Here is an 18,441-nt window from a genome sequence, read left to right as displayed (position 1 = left end):
GTAGCTCTTGTCAATGTATTTGGTACGCTTGAAGTGCTTAATCTTTCTTTTACTATTTCTAAATCTTCTTCTATATCCATTTCTTTATAGCTATAGTCATTATTGTCTATTACAGTAATTATTTTCTCAAAAGGGTTTTCTATTTTTATTTTATTAATTTTATTTCTTGCTGTTATTTTATGTTTTGTTGTTAATATATATAAATTTTTACATCTTGCTGTGAATAATTTACATTCACGAATTATTCCCATTATTCTTGGGTGAGGGATTGCTGACTTGACTGAAAGTGCTTTAGTGTATAGTTCCTGAAGTTAAAATATATGGTTTTTTCAAGAATCTCAGTAAGCAGCAACTAGTGATGGAGAGAGCACCAATTCAAGGACATGTAAGTATGTCTTTCCAGCATCTATGGATCCTTCTTAATGAATAAATTAGATCAAACAGATCTTCCGGACATATTCAGAATCAAAATAAAAAATGACTAAATAAAGAACAATGGTATACCAAAAGATAAAAGGAAAGAAATAAGCTTGAAGCTTCTGGGAGAAGATCAAAATCTCCAATAAGACTTGGAACTCCATGTTCACGGATGCTTTTATGGGATAGAACTATAGGCGGGAGTTCACCTTTGGATATTAGGGTATTAATTTACCCTCCACACAAAATTATACTTACCCTCTATATAAAATTATATAAATCTTGGAAGTTTCACATCTTTTGTGGAAGTTTGATCAGCTTTTTTTTTTTACTTTCGATACAGATTATTCACTACCTTCTAGATTAAGTTTAACAACTTAAGGTTTCGTAGTCGGAAAAGATTTAAAAAAGGGAGTAACTTAAAAGTAAAACATAGAACTAGGGAGTAACAGGGAATGGTAAACAACATCTGAACCAGGCATTAAAAATAGAGATGATTTATTTGGTCATATCAGCTGCAAAGATTCACCTAATGGTGCACAAAACCCAGTATGATATCAAACAAACAGGAGAAAAGCTAATAACATACCTTCAGTTTTTTGTTATTTTTCGTCTCCGTGTACATTTGGATCTCTATTGCATATACCTCCAACAATTGTGTACCTTTCTTCTGGTCATCAGTACCATCTTCTTTTTGACAAGATTTGTGGAGTTCTTTCAAAATCTAATTGAACGCTCAAGTTATTGGTAGGAAAACTTATACATTGATACTACAACAACATATGCTAATCTGAAAAACAATAATACCTTATTCATTCGTCCATACTCCCCAATGTCAAACCATATTTTGCAAAGTTTTAGATTTGTCTTGAACCACAACCTCTGTGAAAAGAAGGTGACCATGAGGCCCTTGACAAGAACATGAACTCTAGAACCTTCAAAGCCAGCCTACTATACCCTCAAGAAGGAATATTGTTCTGACCTCGTTTTTTGCCTCTTCAAGGGCTTTCAATGTTGTTTGGTAGAACTCTTGTAGGAGATCAAAGTTCTGACTAGCTGATCCTGAGACGAAATCCATGATATTGTTTATACACTTTTCACTATAATTTCTTGTCACAGCTGACTTGATGTAGGTTAGCATTTCTCTGTAAGCGTCCATCATTTCCTTGTACTTCCCTAGCTTATAGTAAAGCTTAACAGTTTGCTTTAAGGCTTTAAATCCCCTAAAAACAATAAGAACAATTGGTAAGTGCCACAGACAGCGTATTTCAGAGAATTTTAAAACTTGCAAGAGACCTTTACTTACAAAGCATCAAATTACATAAAAGAAGAAGCAAAGGTGTATAATAGCACCACAACTTTTAGCAATACAATTACGAAGATTTCTAAGAAGCATCAAATCACATGAACAAGAAGCAAATTTGGGAAATAGTAAGACGCCTTTTGGATTACAATTATAACGTGTGCACAAGTATTCTCAGTGATTAATATCAAGTCACCAAATTCACGAAACAACATAAAAAGCAAAAAAAAAAAAACATATCAGATCTGACAATGAACTAGAGGTCTCACCCTAAGTGCTCAGAGAAAAAGTTTCTGAAATTTTTTAAATTTCACACATGTAAACCAAATAGGAGCAAGAGACCCAAAGGGAGAAATCTGAAAAATATTTCCAGTTCTTGTCAAACAATTATCTGCGCTTGGAAGGTCAACATTTTTCTCCACAGGCTTGTAAGAATGATAAAGTTAAATAAACTATCAGGATCTTCTCCCACATGTCCATACAAGCATTTGCATAATGAAGAAAATACAATCTATCTCAACTTGCAGTTTCTCATAATTCAGCATCAGCTTGTTTCTCAGGCTGTAATTGCATGTCAATTAATACAAGGTTGTAGTAGTTTACTTGAGACATAAAATTAACTGCAATGAGAACATGCAGCTCTTAATGACCCTGAACTTTGTATGGACATATCTATCACATCAGTCTCTGGCCTCACAAATCTCACAAATACACAGCCATCTATTCTCTTTATAAAACAAACACAAAGGGAGTTAGCTGATCAGTTTAAAAACTACCATACTGCACAAATTTTTATTACTTTCAATTTCTTACCAATCAGCCTTCTCAGGTTCCATACGAACTACTTCAGCAAAACCCTCAAGTGCTGCCTCTGGGTCTGTTTCAGCCAAGCCTATGAATGACATAATCACGGAATATTAGTAGGAAAAAATGTCCAAAGAGAGGAAAAAAAGATAAGAGATATTAGTCCAAGATAAGTAGTTTAAGATGCATATATAGAGTATCCACATAGTTGTGTTAAAGTCAACACCCTTTTTTTTATAACAAAGAAATTCCCGAGAAGCAGCTGCGATTCGAAGCTCAGTAGATAAAGTCAATGCCATTACGTAGGATATCACATGACTTATAATTATCTTATATCCAGGGAGTACTATTGTTTTGACAACTGAGAAATTCCCAAGGATCAGCTGTTGCATAGTTTGGAACTCGGTAGATAAAATCAACACCATTACATAGCACATAGCATAATCTATTACTCCCTTACAACCAAGGATTTCTTTACAGGAGTATCTGTTGCTGCTACTGGTAAAGTTTGCTTTTTCAGATTATTTAATATCTGGTAACTTCTATGTTTGCAAGTTCTTCCCTCGCGACTGTCATCACATTCATACAAAATCATTGGGAAATAATCGTATTATACAAAAGATCTGTTTCACATAGAGCATCACACTTCATAGGCGTCTCCACAGAAAAAGACAGGGGAGTCAAGTGAGAGAAACATCACTGCTACAATCCTCACTTTCTCTAACATTGTTTAAAACCAAAGAAAATCGAAAATCATGGCAACTGTAAGCCGACTTGGCTCTAATAGACAACCTTATGACCGACTTGGCTCTAATAGACAACCTTATGACCGGCTTGACTCTAATAGATAAACTTATGGCTTTCCCTAACCTTGCTGTGACAAAATTCAACCATTACAATCCTAGAACTTATATAGGATAAGGGATGGATGCTCCTTTTCCAACCTTCCAACACTAAATAAATCTATGGAAGCCTTTCCCTGAGAACAAAATCACGAGGGATAAAATTCCAGAGGACAAAGAGCAGACTTGCCTTTTCTCTTTGATATCTAACTTCCCACACTTATGTCCTATAAATTAAAGCACTACTCCCATACGTAACTCAATGATACAGGTGATTAAAACAAACCATCAAAAGAAAGTTAAAAGAAGAAAATTAACTATAAGGACCCTGCAATGTCTAAAATATACTGAGCTAATATGCTTTCTTTCCTACTTCCCTGAAGTTCCTTTTACAAATGAACATAATTAGCGGCCTAGATTTCTCCTCTACATGTCCAGGTTTCATTCCAAAAGTGCAGAAAAAACTTTGAATTTGAAGCCATATCATGCAGCCGATAACTACCTTATTTCAGAATCCAGACATAATAGATTGACCAAATCAAATGCCCCTTTAAGGGTGTTAAGCTTTCACGAAAAAGAAGGGATCAATGCGTTCCTTAAGTTTCAACCCAATATTCACCTCTGTTAATACAGTTTACAGGTAAACTCAACAATGCAGAGTCACCATGATTGCTCGTCTTGTAGCAGACCACAATATTTTGTTCTGTCACCTTGGAAATGATAATAAGCAATTTGGTGCTCTCCCAAAAGTGTGGCCAAGACCCAAAGTGATCAATGAAGTGTGTTGAGAACCATGAACCCAACGGTTATCCCAAAAACAAAAAGAAGGAAGTTGGAGCATTATGTTCGAAATACAAAACTCTAAATTTAACAATCCAAATTATATTATTCTCTTTAACAATTTAGTATTAAGTTTTCTCCCTAATTCAAATCAAAAGAAAATATTGACTTAATCACCTTTTCTTAGTAATTTCCAATTTCAAGTCCTCCCAATTTTCTCAAGCAACAACTGCTCTTTCTTAACAGATCTTCCTAAAAGTACTTTCCTCTATAATCTAACAAATTAGCCAAGTTAACAAACAAAGACCTCTTTACTGTTTCCCAACTGAAACAATCAAAATAACATCTAACATAGTAATCAAACTTAAATTAACACATACTAAACTATAAACATTCACATACATGATGCATATTCAATACCTCAATTGTTTTCCTCAGGTTAATGTGTGAAAATTTTAATGCAAATTTATTTTGTTCGCAAAGTTTTTTCAAAGAGAAGTAACTAAAGCAGCTGATTTTTTGTAATCCAAGTAGAGGAAGTAAAATCAAAACAAAAGCATAAAATTTATCAGCATAATAACAACATTCAAAATTTGAAAACCTTTGGAGTTGTAGTATTGGTTCTCAATATCAACATCCTGCTCTTCAGGTTCCTCCTCTGAATACTCGAATCCATAGTCCTCCATATCTGCATCTTCAAACAAAAAAAATTGAAAATACACTTACATTAACATTCACAAAATCAGATTAACACAAAAAAATAGCGAGTTAGAGAGAGTAAATTACCAGAGCCCATGGCTGATTAGAGAAGACTCGAAAACGAAGATTAATGGAGGAGATTTTTGAGCTATTGATCAAGTGAAGAGAGAGTTGTGGGGTTTTCTCTTTGGAATACTGTAATAGAGTTGAATTTAAAGGGTCGGGTTAGATTATGGGTGCAAAGGATCATTTACCCCAACTTTTGTTGCCCGTATTTAGGGGTCGTTTGTTAGTTAGTACAAGTTAAGAGTAGATATTAGTAATGCAAACGTTTGTTACGCATGTATTAGTTATATGAGTTTTAGAATAATTAAATTAAATATAATATTAAATCATGTCGAATTTTTGTATATGTCTATTAAAAATAGCTTAATTATGCTTCATAGCTATAGTTTGCTAATTACGATTCATAGCTATATGTTACAGAGAGGAGAGTGGTGAATGAGATTAAAAAAGGGAGGATAGAGGTGAAGGAGAGATGGTAGAGAAGGGTGAATTGTATATGTATATCGATAAGATAATTGTATTAATGTAATTACTATGTATATGTATCAGTGATTGTATTTGTATAACCGCATACAATTTGAATTCGTATACAATTGAATCAAGTTAAAACATTTGCTTTTGTATATTTTATCTCTCTCTCGCTTAATATAACCACAAATTATATATTGTATTTGTATAATTTGTGTTTATATAAAATCAGAGAGAGAAAAGAAAAAGAGAACTGACAGGAGAACATTTGTATTGTATAATTATAAGTGTATATGACGAAATGATATGTATTTATATTTCTATATCTAGTCTATCTCGTTTTATACAGATACAAACACAAATTATACATTTGCATTTGTATAATTTGTGTTGGTTTTAAGTGTGAGAGATTGACAGAAAAGAATTGAGAGAGAGACTGGGAAGGAAAAGGATAGAGGCGAAAGAGAGATGACTGAAAAAGAGGTGAGAGGCGAGCGAAATTCCAAAGAGAGGCAAAAGGGAATAAACATTGAAGCAAACAAGAGAAATGAGAAAAATCTTAGAGACATACCATGGTGGGAAAAAAAATATTAAGGATTAATGAAAATTCAAAACACAAACATATTGTTCTTAATCAATCATTAACACAATTCACAAATATATATTAGAATATGAAAATCACTGTTTTGTTGATGAACCCATTGTGTGACATTCGAACACGGTGATAAAGGCTTGAAAATGTGTCAAATTTACAAATGAAAATAAGGAAATTGTTTATACGTATTTCATGGTTGGTCAAAATAATTGTTATCAGATATTGTATAGATAACCCAATTTCATAGGTGGGTCTGAAAAGAGTAAAGCGTATACAAAACTTACCTTGAATAGATAGAGACATTGTTGCATTATTTTTTTTCTATTACACACTCCATCAAACGATCACTATGACTATGAGACTATAATAATCTTTCTATCTACTCAAGGCATGAGTAAGTTTTGTGTACGCTTTACTCTTTCCCGACCCTACATACAACACTGTATAGTAAGCATTATTTTGATCAACCATGAAATACGTATAAACGATTTCCTTATTTTCATTTGTGTAAATTTGAACATTTTCAAGCCTTCGTCACCGTGTTCGAATGTCACATAATGGGTTCATCAACAAAAGAGTGATTAACAGATTCTAATATACATTTGTGAGTTGTGTTAACGATTGATCAAGCACAAGTTGTTGTGTTATTAATTTTCATCAATCCTTAATTTTCTTGTTTCCACCTTGGTATGTCTCCTAGGTTTTCCTCATCTTGTTTGCTTCAATATCTTTTATCTTTGATTATTGAAATTTGTCAAGTTTTAGTATGTCTGGTGACAATCATTTATTGTGTTTTCTATGTAGTAGTAACTCTTATTTCAGTTATAAGTTTAAGACACCTTACGCACACCTAAATTGCTTCCATAAAATATAAGAAAGTAACATAAGAAAATATAATTCATGGAATATAAGGAAGTAAACATAAGAAAAAATAAAGGGGATTAATGCTTACTATATACCCATTAAATATGATTTTATCTTGTATATACAAATATTAACATGTTCGGAGGTTGGGGAGAGTAGGATATATGCAAGCCTCATATTTATTTTGGGAGTCGAGAGTGTTTTCAATAGACCCTCGGTTCAAGAAAAGGTAGATCGAAAAAATACTACAGAAATTTGACCTTGTATATACAATATAATTTTCTTTAGGAAGGTGATTCAGATTGTAACAAGAGGCCACTAGCTCAAAAAGATACCAAGACAACCCACTGCTACTTATTAACCTTTTATCCTAATTTTCCCCTCCACAACTTTCTATATAAAGTCATATCCTCGATATGGTAAATTGTATCATGACATGTCTAGTTACCTCTTCTCAATACTTCTTGTGTCTACCTGAGCCACTCCTAAAATCTTCCATAGCCAGCCCCTCACACATCCACACTAAGACATCCAAACATCTTCTTTTCACATGTCCTAATCATTTTACTCTTGCTTCCCAGATCTTACTCTTAATAGAATTCACTCCCACCTTGTCATGGATATCCACAATTATAACCTTATCTCTATTAGTATTATATCCACTCATTAATTTATAAAAAATAGTTATTTTCTTCAATTTATTTTTAATTTTTTTTATATTTAAACACATAACCTTCAATAATTAATTCTTGAAAATTACTTTCTCTATTCACTTATATTGTCATGTTTTGCTTTATGAGAGTCAATTTGACTAATTTGCAAAGCTAAATTGAATTAGATTAGTTCAATATTTCAAACGTTGATGTTCAGAAACTATATGAATAATACTATAAGTTGCAATTTTTGTCATATCATAGAAGGGTCTAAATTATCCTTAAAGTATTGAAATTTATACAAAAATACCCCTCGTTTACCTTTGGCCTCAAAATACTATTGGGGTTAATTTTGGTCATCAACAGAGTGGTTCTATGAGTGGAACAAACAATTGAAAAGTGGTTCTGATACACAGTCCATTCACAAGAGTGAAAATGATATAGCCTGCGTTCTCCTATCAGTGATGCATAAGACTTGTGTGTCCTTGGGTAATATAAGTTTTGATTAATTACCTTTACAACCAATTAGATAATGTCATGTAATAAATGAAATTATTCATCAGATAGACTAAGTAGTCTGTTTGCGAAAAATGGCATTATAGGTTCCTAAAGGTTAACCCCAAGGGTATTTTGATGCCATAAGATAAGTGAAGGGTATGTTTGTACCAATTCTAATACTTTAAGGATATTTTAGATCCATCTCCGTTCTCATATTAATATGACCAAAAGTACATCTTACGATATTTGCCAAGTGCATACAGTTTGACCCCCAGAACCCCTCCTCTGAAGTCGATCGACGGACTGACAGGATGGGTCATCAGTCAATTGATGGTATGTCGGTCAGGCCCATTGGTTTGCCCGATAGCTTTTAAGTCAAGGTCGTGTTAGTCTTTTTCCTATGTGTTGGACACCTAAACTATGTCGTTTCACCCCTAAATTATGTCATGTTGGTCAGTTTTAATCTAGAAACTTCATTAAAACTTACCACGTTCTCCCAAAAAATTGATCAAAACAAGGAAAAGGAGAAGAAACAGTCGACCAAACCCTCTCCAAGAACACAAGAAGTTTCCCTCTGTTCCAGCCCCAAAATTGAAAGATTTCTCTCTGGAATTCGTCTCCAGGTATGTGAGATTTCACTAGTGGATTTCTTTCACCCAATATGTCCCTAGAATTTAGTTAGATTATTGATTCCCTTCATAATTCTTAGACCTAGGGTTTTAGAACTTCATATTATTGTTGTGATTTAGATGCTAGATAAATTTCTAATCAAAATATTACGTTTTTGTAACTATGTGCTTAATTCTTGCATGAAATTTAGAATCCTAGTTGTGTAGATTTGTTTAGTTCATGAATTACACCTGCTATGACAGTTAATACAGTATACATGCATCAGTTTACAAATGTTTCATTATCACTACTTAATGTTGCATTTTCAGTTAGCATGTCAGAATCTTGAACAATCAGTTTACATTCAGTTATATTGTATTATATACATTCTGGTTTTGAGTAGGCTAATACTGAGTGGACTAGGGTTAGTTACCCTCATAGTCCAAAAACTACGTGCCCTTATAGGTTAAGCCCCCTCTGTGGGCATCATATTTAGTGCTCATGTTAGTCATGTATTTATACCTCTAGGGAAGGTATATTGGTTCCTATCGATGGGGTGTATACTTCAGACTCCATGTTTAGCTCATGTGATTTTATGTCGGTTATTAGTATCTCCCATAGTTAGATTCTAGTGTATTGACACGTTACCAGTTATATTTCAGTATTCAGTTTCAGCATGTTATGTACTTAGTCATTGCATTCAGTTTAGTTCATGTTCAGTATGTTCAGTTTATTCATCACGTTCATCTTATATTATTGCTCAATATACTTTATTTCATTTATGTATATGTTGTTCAACTTGATCCTATCCTGCAAGATCACTACCTTTCAAGTACTAAGTACTGATGCATACTATGCACTACATCTTCTTGTGATGTAGATTCAAGTCCTCAACATTTAGATCACGCATATATCAGTTCCCGATCTCCAATTCAGCAGTATCAATGGTTAGTCCTCATTCTTCGAGGACGATAGACATGTTTTCTTTCATTTTCAGTCTTTTTAGTTTCAGTTTTTCTAAAGTTAGTTGGTGGCATGTCCCAACATCTCTAGTCAGTTAGAGGCTTTCATTTCAGACATAGTTAGATTCAGTTTTAGATTTGAGTTTGATCTTTTAGTTGTTATTGAACTCTCTGTCTTTTATATTCTGACTTAGATTGGGATCCCCCCATCATTTTAGTTTAATTCATGATTTAAGCTTTCACATAGAAATTCTTACTTCACTTTATCTAGTATGATTATGATATATTAGCTCAGGTTTAGCTTGAGGTCACTCATGATCCTAAGTCTTGTGTTTACTTCAAGGGGGTAGCCTCGTTACTTTACAACTATCTTTCTTCAAATTGGGATTGACAAAGAAAGAAAGTAATAATATAAGTTCAAAGTGAAGAATATAGAGAAAGTGATAGACAAGTTGAGAGAGGTCTACTGACAAACCAGATTTTTATATTATAGTTTTAATTTTGACTGATTGAAAATGAACTATTCTTGACAACCAGAAATTCTATTCTTCTATAACACCTTACCAATTTCCTTTCTTGTCTTCGTACGACCCTTTATGTTCCTTTCTTACACTTGGGTAACTCGTCTTTTCATATAAAGTTTGTCGCTTCCTTTTGATTAACTATTGTAAGTGATTTGTATGAAGTTTTACTTCACCCATTAATCTATTTTTCTTTATATATTTAGGTTGATTGGAGGGGCGCTTACCTCTTATATACAACAATTACAATATGTTCAGTATAATTTCACAGGTGAAAGCATTGTTTGGAATGAGTAGAATGTACAAAGACCTTACCTTTATCCTTGTGGGGTAGAGTAGTAAATTTTAATTGAACCTAAAATTAAAACAATGTCTTAGCCATGTATATGTAGACCGAAATGGTCTCGCGTGTAACTATCTCATGAAAGTATGCAAGTTAAAAGAGACAACAAAATAGAATGTACAAAAATAAGTATAGCAACATATACTAAAACACATTGGATATTAAACATCTAAGTGATACCTAAATCATACAGCTAGAAGTACGAAAACATTCTACTACCTACTAGTCTTCAATCATGATACTCGACCTACATACCTTCATATATAAGGTTGTGACCTTGGTCAACTAAAATTGTTCCATGTCCCATTAAATTAACTTACCCCCTCCTCGTGATTTTTCTTCAGCCTACCTATACATGTCCTGATTTCTATTACAACCAACCTCTCACACCTACTCACTGGTGCATTCTCACACTTCCTGTTCATATGTTTGAACAATTTCAGCCTTACTTTCTTCATCTTATCTGCCACAGAGATCATTCCCACCTTGTATAGTGTAACTTCATTATTAATCATATCTCTCATAGTATGCCACATACCAATTTGATAATTTTCATCTCTATTGCCTTCATCTATTGAACATGGACATTCTTGATCGACCAACACTCTGCCTTATAATAGTGTTTATCTAACCACCACAATGAAGAATTTATCTTTCAACCTCGGTGATACATTTTTATTTCATAGTATCTTAAAAGTGAACATTCATTTCATCCACCCTCCTCTAAACATTATATGTCACTACACAAAGTATGTTACTCTCATAGCATGACTTTCCTAATCTCATTTGGCAAGTTCAACTGACTTGGTTTTCCATAATTCATATCGTTAGGAGAGAGCTATTCTTAATCATGCATGTCCTTGGTGTGTACTTGCATACACCCATACTTAGTACAAGTGTGTACTAATAACAAACAATCCTCTACTTTTAGGTGCAGGTGGACGCTAGAGCGTACGAGACTACGTTGACACTATCCGGACGTGGAGCATTCATCCGTACTTGGTAGACCCTCATGCTTTCGAGGATGCTTATATTTTATATTCTATCTTAGATGTAGGCATGAGCTAGTGGAGGACATTCCACTAGCGTTTCTTTCTTACTTATTTCAGACGTTGTATTGGTGCCATTTTGGCAACTTTTTATTTATGCAGTTATGAACTATTTCCTTCATTTGAATATCTCATTATTAGATAGTTGTTGTGAACTGATGTGATATAATGCAATTCTTACTATGAAGTCTATGTATACTTCGAAGCAACAAAAGTTTTAAATTTCCGCTAAAATTAACCTATACGATATAATGATGACGTATGTAGGTTTGTTGCGACCTCCTAGAGGTCAACGACACTGGTTTCGGATAGGGTCTAGATCCCGGTCGTGACAATGTTACACCTAGGGTGTTCTTTGGATCGTGACACAATCACCCCAAGAGTGTACGTTCAGGATTTTAGCATATTTTAATTCTTTAATGTAATCTCTCTTTGAGCCATGGACCCAAGATACTTGAAGTCTTCGATATGACTAATGCATCAATCTTCACTTTTACTCCAACCTTGTGCTTTACTTCATTGAACATTTACTCTAGGTACACCATCTTATACAAAACTTGAAACTTGAAAGTTCTAGGTCCTCTCTCTAAATTTTCATGTATCATAACTCTACTACACATTTTATCAATCATTACTATGTTATTTCTGAATAACATATAGCACAACACCTTTATTCGTATATGCCATGTCAATTCGTCCATCTCTAAGGTGATAAAAAAGAGCTAAAATGGGCTAAGGGATCCACGGTGCAACACGGTCACAATAAAGAAGAGTATTAAATCACCTTTTAGTGTTCTATTATGAGTTTTGACTCCATTATACATATCCTTAATAGTCTTTATGTAAGCCGCATTTACACCTCTAGACTCGAAACACCTCACAAGGACCTTAGTAATGACTTTATCATATGTTTTTCTTGGTCTATGAACAATATGTGCAAGTCCCTCTGAATGTACCTATATTTCTCCAACAACCTCCTTACAAGATGGATGACTTGTGTAGGCGAATGCCTCAATTCGAATTTAATTTGGTTATCAAAGGTAAATACCCTTATTTATCCTCCTGCCTACCACCTTCTACCAAACTTTTATAGTGTGGTGTAATAGATTGATACCTTTTTAAATATAGTCCACATAGTATTTGCGTCCCTACTACTCCCCCAAGCTTTTTTTCAACCAACTTCTTCCTACTCTCCTAAGCTCTGGACCTCAATCCGCCTCCACTGTCAAATCTTTGGTCTGTCACATTCAACCTCTTCCTCCTTCTCCTCCTCCTCATCCCCTCCTTATCCTCCTTGTCATCACATCCTCTTTCTCTTCATTATTCTTTTTCTTATACAAAATTCATAACCACAAACTTACGTTGGACGGTAAAAATTCTCACGTGGATTAACTTGTAATTGTTGCATTCACATGTATCACCCTTTCTAAGGATAAAGTAATTTATTGAGTCTTAGCCAATGCAATCTGAAAGGTCACCAAAAGTTTCCATCTTTTATGGAAACTCGAGTTATCTATGACAAATTTAAATTATTCATGAAGTCTAGGAACTTCTCATTTAGTACTATCCTCAATTTAAAATCCTTATATACATCATCATAACTTTTGGAGTTGTGCATATGTGACCATTAAAATATCCTCCAATCAAACTTTTGATGGTCTACAATTTACCTTTCACAACTTTGTCTAACTCCTTCCGCAAATGTTTTTGGTCATCCCCATCCAAACATGTTTGTGTTGCATGTGCATTAGTTGCATTAAGAGCTATCCTCCCAAAACTACTTTAATTGTCATCATCATATCGTTCACCCTCCAAACCTCCACCACTTTCTGCCTGCATTTCCTATCTTCTAAAAAGTCTAATGCATTTCTACTCGTCGAGCTTCCCGAATAGAACAACTTAAATCCTCTACATTGATTCTATCCTTGGTTCTTACCTATTTGGTATCTTGGATACAAGCTACATTGATATTACTCTTCTTAAGAGTATTTATTAACTCAATCGACCTCTTCATCAGTATCCCTAACAAGACCCAACTCACAATATAGGAACTCTCATAATACTCTTACCACCCGTTCCCCCAACCCCAACCCTAACAAGGACATAATCTTAAATTAGCATCGTACCAGGAAGCCACTAACGCATGTTATAGAAACAGACAAGTGTAAAATAACTAAGCAACAAATCGACTAACATGCCAAACAAGAATTGAAATAGTCAGACTAAAAGGTCAATAAGAAACTACAAGCAAAGAAGGTAAAATAACAAAACAAGAAAGAAAAAGTTACCTAAATAAAGTACAAACAAGAACAATTGGACTACTTCAATTGAACACATGGCCAAACACCTCGATCGGCCCACCTTGATAACTATTTCCATCAGAAAACAAATATAGAAGAAAGTGAACTCATCAAAAAAGAAGGAGTGGATATGCATAGTAAGGAAAAAGTGAGAGCTGATGAAGAAAAAACTAGACCTGTGAGAATTGAAGAGGACAATATCATGCTCATCATCTCCAAGAAAGTTGATCATCCAAAGAACAAGAAATCAAAAGATGGTATTCTAGATAGCTCCCAGCGGCGAAATATTTGCAAAAGAGGAGGAGCTAAAATTAAGAAACCGAGGAAACCCTATCTAAAAGGTTTAGGACATCTTATTACAAAGTTCATTGGGCTTTGAATGTTTAATTTCAACTTCTTTCTTTTTGGGATCAAGCCCATTTTGTACAATTTTTTTTTACTATAAGAACCCTGGAGTTCAAATTTGATTTTTCTTAGGACCCCATAGTGCAAAACCGATTAAACATGGAATACAAAATCAAGTCAAATTGATTCAATATAGATTAGGAATGCTAAATAGCAAAGTATGAATAACAAATTTATCTAACTAAAATTACACAACTAAAACGACGGAACACAAATTGAACGATAAATACAATATCAATCAGAACTCATGGAAATGACCCATAGTTCATGAACTCATTGATAATGACCTCAACATCAATATCATTCGTCGATAATGAACTTGGGATTAATATCACTCATCGGTAATGATCTCGGCATTAATATCACTTATCAGAATTGACATTGACATCAATAACACTTGCCAGAAATGACTTTGGCATCAATAACACTTATCAGAAATGACCTCGACATTAATAATCATCACATGTAACATCACAGTTCTTAGAAATCAAAGCAAGAAAGTAATTTCACACCACACCAAATCAAGTCCATAATAATGTCATCAAAGCATTTCATCAATCATCTAGGGTTCAAAACAAGGCAACTTCACAAACTATTATGATCAACACGGTTCTATTTCATTAATATCATTTAAGCAGAATAATTGAACCCATCACCTCGTTCCTATTGTTCCCTGAAACTTACAAATGAATGAAAATACACTTTTCAACTAATTTTACAAGGTTTAGGAGTTCACTTGTCTCAAAATCAATCAAAAAGTAAATTCAAGACTTGAGTCTTTCCTTTCCCAAAAATATCCAAATACACACTATCTAATTCAATTAAGTAATCACAATAAGATTCCGAAAATAACAACACTCAATTCACATATTTGCGAAATAGGTCATATCAACTCAAGAACCCAATTTAAAAAATGAGGTCTAAATCTAAAAATCTTTACTTCAAAATATTATCCAAGACATTTGTAACTCATTGGTGAAAACCATTTTAATAAAGGATTTAAATTAGATCCTAAATCACCATTTTACTAAGTTATTGGGTTCTTGAAGAGAAATCCAATTTATCAATTCAAACCTTAATTTCAACACTTCAATTCACAAATAATAATGGGTAAATGACGATTTAAGATTAGGAATCATTATCTAGATATTTCCTCTCAAAAAACTTTTCAAATCGTCACATTAAAGCGCCCAAAAACTCAAAAATGGTTAAATGGGGTTGAGACCTTAATTTTTGGAAGATATTTTGTCTACAGGTCTTCTGGGAACACGGACCCTTATCTGTGAATGTAGACAGACAACTTAGAAATGAGTTCTGCGATCGCGGAGGATTGTCTTTACATCACATAAAAAAAATCAGTTAACTCAAAAATCATCAAAAGGACCTTCGAGATTTGTTCGAATCCCCATAAACACAAACCATATATATAAATTGACTATACTCAATGTTCAAACCCAATCAAATCATCGAAATATGAATTTGAGGTCTCCTTGACTGAGTTTGTATAAGTCACAAGAAACTAATCATAATGCCTAAAAAGGTCAAACCAAGATCGCGCAGCCTCTAAAAATTCAATCAAGACCTCACATACGCCTAAAATTATCCCTCAAATTCAATGGAACTCTCCAAAATCTAATTCAAACATCCAAACCCCAAATGTTTATGTCAACCCTAAGTTTGAAATTCCACAATTTTCCAACTTAGGACTTCAAATCCTCAAAAAGACGCCGAATCTTAACCCTACAACTCTGTTAGACCAATTTCCACATTTAAAAACTAGTAGAATTGACGTAATTCCATTCCGACACTCGAAACTCCAAAAGACACCAAAAATCACTTTTGAACAACTTTAGCCTTTCAAATTCAAAGATTCTCATAATTTACAACTTTTAACTCAAAACTTGAAACTAATTTCAAGCTTCATTCAAAATGACACAAGCACAAAATTTATTGGGGTTGATACTAATTTTATGAAAATTTCTAAAAATGACCAATCGGGTGATTACGTAATTATTATTTTGAAAGAAGTATTTATCACTTGAAAAACGTATGTATCATTCGAAAGAAGTTAAACTCATTTTGAAAAGTTATAAGAATCATCTCAAGCCCTTAACTTGGGCATCTCAAGTAAAATATGAAAAATAGTCGGTTTAAGTCCCCCACTTGGATTTCTACTGTAAAACATGCTCTTAAAGCAACAATATCACCAAATACGTTGTCAAAGCAATAAGTATCATCAAGGTTCTCTCAATCAATAAATATTATAAAGTGCTAGCTAAGAAATAAAAATAACATCAAAGTGATCTCGAAGCAACAATATCATATAAGATTATGCAAGTCGAGTTTCATCAAAACGCAATCGATGAAGTAGAGCTAAAGATTTTGTAGACTTGTGATTAACGTTGGAGTCTTGGGATATTCTTGGAACAAAGGCATGAAGCTTGAGAATATGCTAAAGTGGAAGTACAAGGATCCATGTGAAAGACTACTCAAAGTAGGGAGAAAGAGGCTATGGATGTAAGAAATAAACCTTCTCGTGAGAAATAAACACAAATAATCATCACAACATAAATAAACCTGATACGGGTAAATTATCATAAATGAACCCCAACACGGGCAAAACAACATAAATAAGCCTCCTTAAGGACAAAAGTATAAACTCAATAAATCTATTTTATAATAAGATCCTATCACATAGTCTAGTTTATAAGCATATTTAATCCAGTCAAATCTACCTCACTCTATAGTAATCCTTCATAAATGGCCTCAAGAACTTAAAATTCTCAACTATCAAGAATAGAAAGTACTCATCAAAAGGATTATAGTGACACCAACTAGGGTTAAAATCATCACAATATAAATGAAAAAAATTAAATAAAATCGAGCAATAATTGAGTCACAAATCAAAGACATGCTAAATTTTCAATTTGGAGGACGACCCTAAAACCCTCTTTTGAAATCTTTGATTTTGAAGAATTTAGAAGATAAAGTTGGTCGGAAACGATTTAGAATTGAGTTAGGAATTAAGCCACACAAATCCCTCCAAAAATCTCTGCCAAAATCTTTCTCCCGAGCTCTCAGGGTATTGAAAATGGTAAAATAAATGAAGTTGGAAAGAAATCCTACAATAAACATGGTAGCCAGCAAAATAGCGGGTCTAGAAAAACAACAATTGTAAAAAAAAATAATATGATTTTGACCATCGTAACTCATTCAGAAATCTCTACACATGATCAAATACAAATTGTTCATAAAACATGTACTTGTTCTGGAGCTAATGGAGTAATTATATTTCTTAAAAAAAATAAAATTTACTCCAAAATAATCCCTCGGTACACCTTTTAGAAGTTTTCTTCTAATGTTCATTCTACACAGTATAATTTTAAAACCCCAAACTAATCATCTTACTACACTAAAATTGACATTTCAGAATCAACATTACTAACAAAATCATCGTCCAGAGCTCGAATCTAAAAAATATTGATCGAAGTCAACTCTCTCAAAATGAATCACCTTTAAAGTTTAAAAAGAATCACTAAAATAACTCTAGAATGCTCTGGGTGTCGTATCAATCAACCCTACACCACAAGCAATGCATAATACAACTATAAAGAAAGACAAAACGGGCATTTTACAGAAAATTAAAATTTCACAAAACGGGATGTTACGCTACTAGTGAATTTTATATATGTCATGTGAAATAATTTAAGTTTAAAAATAAATGATTAAATTAATCAATGAATTAAATTTTTCAGAAATTTAACTAATTGATTGGTGTTAGTAATTCTGACATGGGTAGTTAAATAAATAGTAATGGTAAATTTTGAAATTAAATCAAGGAGTGTAATTATAGATTTTTAGTGGTACAATCTCTAATTTGTTTTGATATGATTAAATTATATTTTTACTAATTAATATTATAATTGGAAGCTTCTATTAATATATTTGTGATCCCTATTATGCCTGATTAGTTGGATCAAGTTCAAAAAAAGAAAAAAGGACTATTTTAAAAGAAGTATTTTCTTTACTAGTCTTCTTCTATAGGAATAAATTGTTTTGGCTTTAGATTATTTATTAGTATAAAAGAGGTATTTTTTTCTTAAAAAGAAGAAAATACGTTGTTGTTGATAGCTATTAATTGTGTGTAATGACTGTTAATTTCTCATAATAGTTGTTAATTGTTGAATGCCTTGAATCGGACCCGTTACAGCAGAAAGAACGGGGGTCTCGCTGCCCGGTCAGCGAGTCGGGGGGTCCAGGGGG

The 18,441-nt window shown here is 33.3% G+C and overlaps 1 protein-coding gene across 1 annotated transcript in view; it reads right to left on the bottom strand.

Moving 5' to 3' along the window:
- LOC107003114 (COP9 signalosome complex subunit 2-like) overlaps nt 1-5,088 on the bottom strand; it is a 10,977-nt gene extending 5,889 nt beyond the window's left edge. The window contains exons 1-6 of the mRNA XM_015201375.2: nt 4,933-5,088; nt 4,748-4,840; nt 2,534-2,612; nt 1,400-1,640; nt 1,225-1,299; nt 1,007-1,141 (exon numbers count right to left, since the gene is read on the bottom strand). Of these exons, the coding sequence (XP_015056861.1) occupies nt 1,007-1,141; nt 1,225-1,299; nt 1,400-1,640; nt 2,534-2,612; nt 4,748-4,840; nt 4,933-4,942 (633 nt within the window). The 5' untranslated portion in view covers nt 4,943-5,088. The remainder of the gene's footprint in view (nt 1-1,006; nt 1,142-1,224; nt 1,300-1,399; nt 1,641-2,533; nt 2,613-4,747; nt 4,841-4,932) is intronic.
- Nucleotides 5,089-18,441: the final 13,353 nt, after the last annotated feature.

This window comes from Solanum pennellii, chromosome 11 (assembly GCF_001406875.1).
Source record: "Solanum pennellii chromosome 11, SPENNV200".
NCBI classification, from domain to species: domain Eukaryota; kingdom Viridiplantae; phylum Streptophyta; class Magnoliopsida; order Solanales; family Solanaceae; genus Solanum; species Solanum pennellii.
Note: the sequence above shows the minus strand (reverse complement) of the source record. Positions and strands in the feature narration are given on the sequence as shown.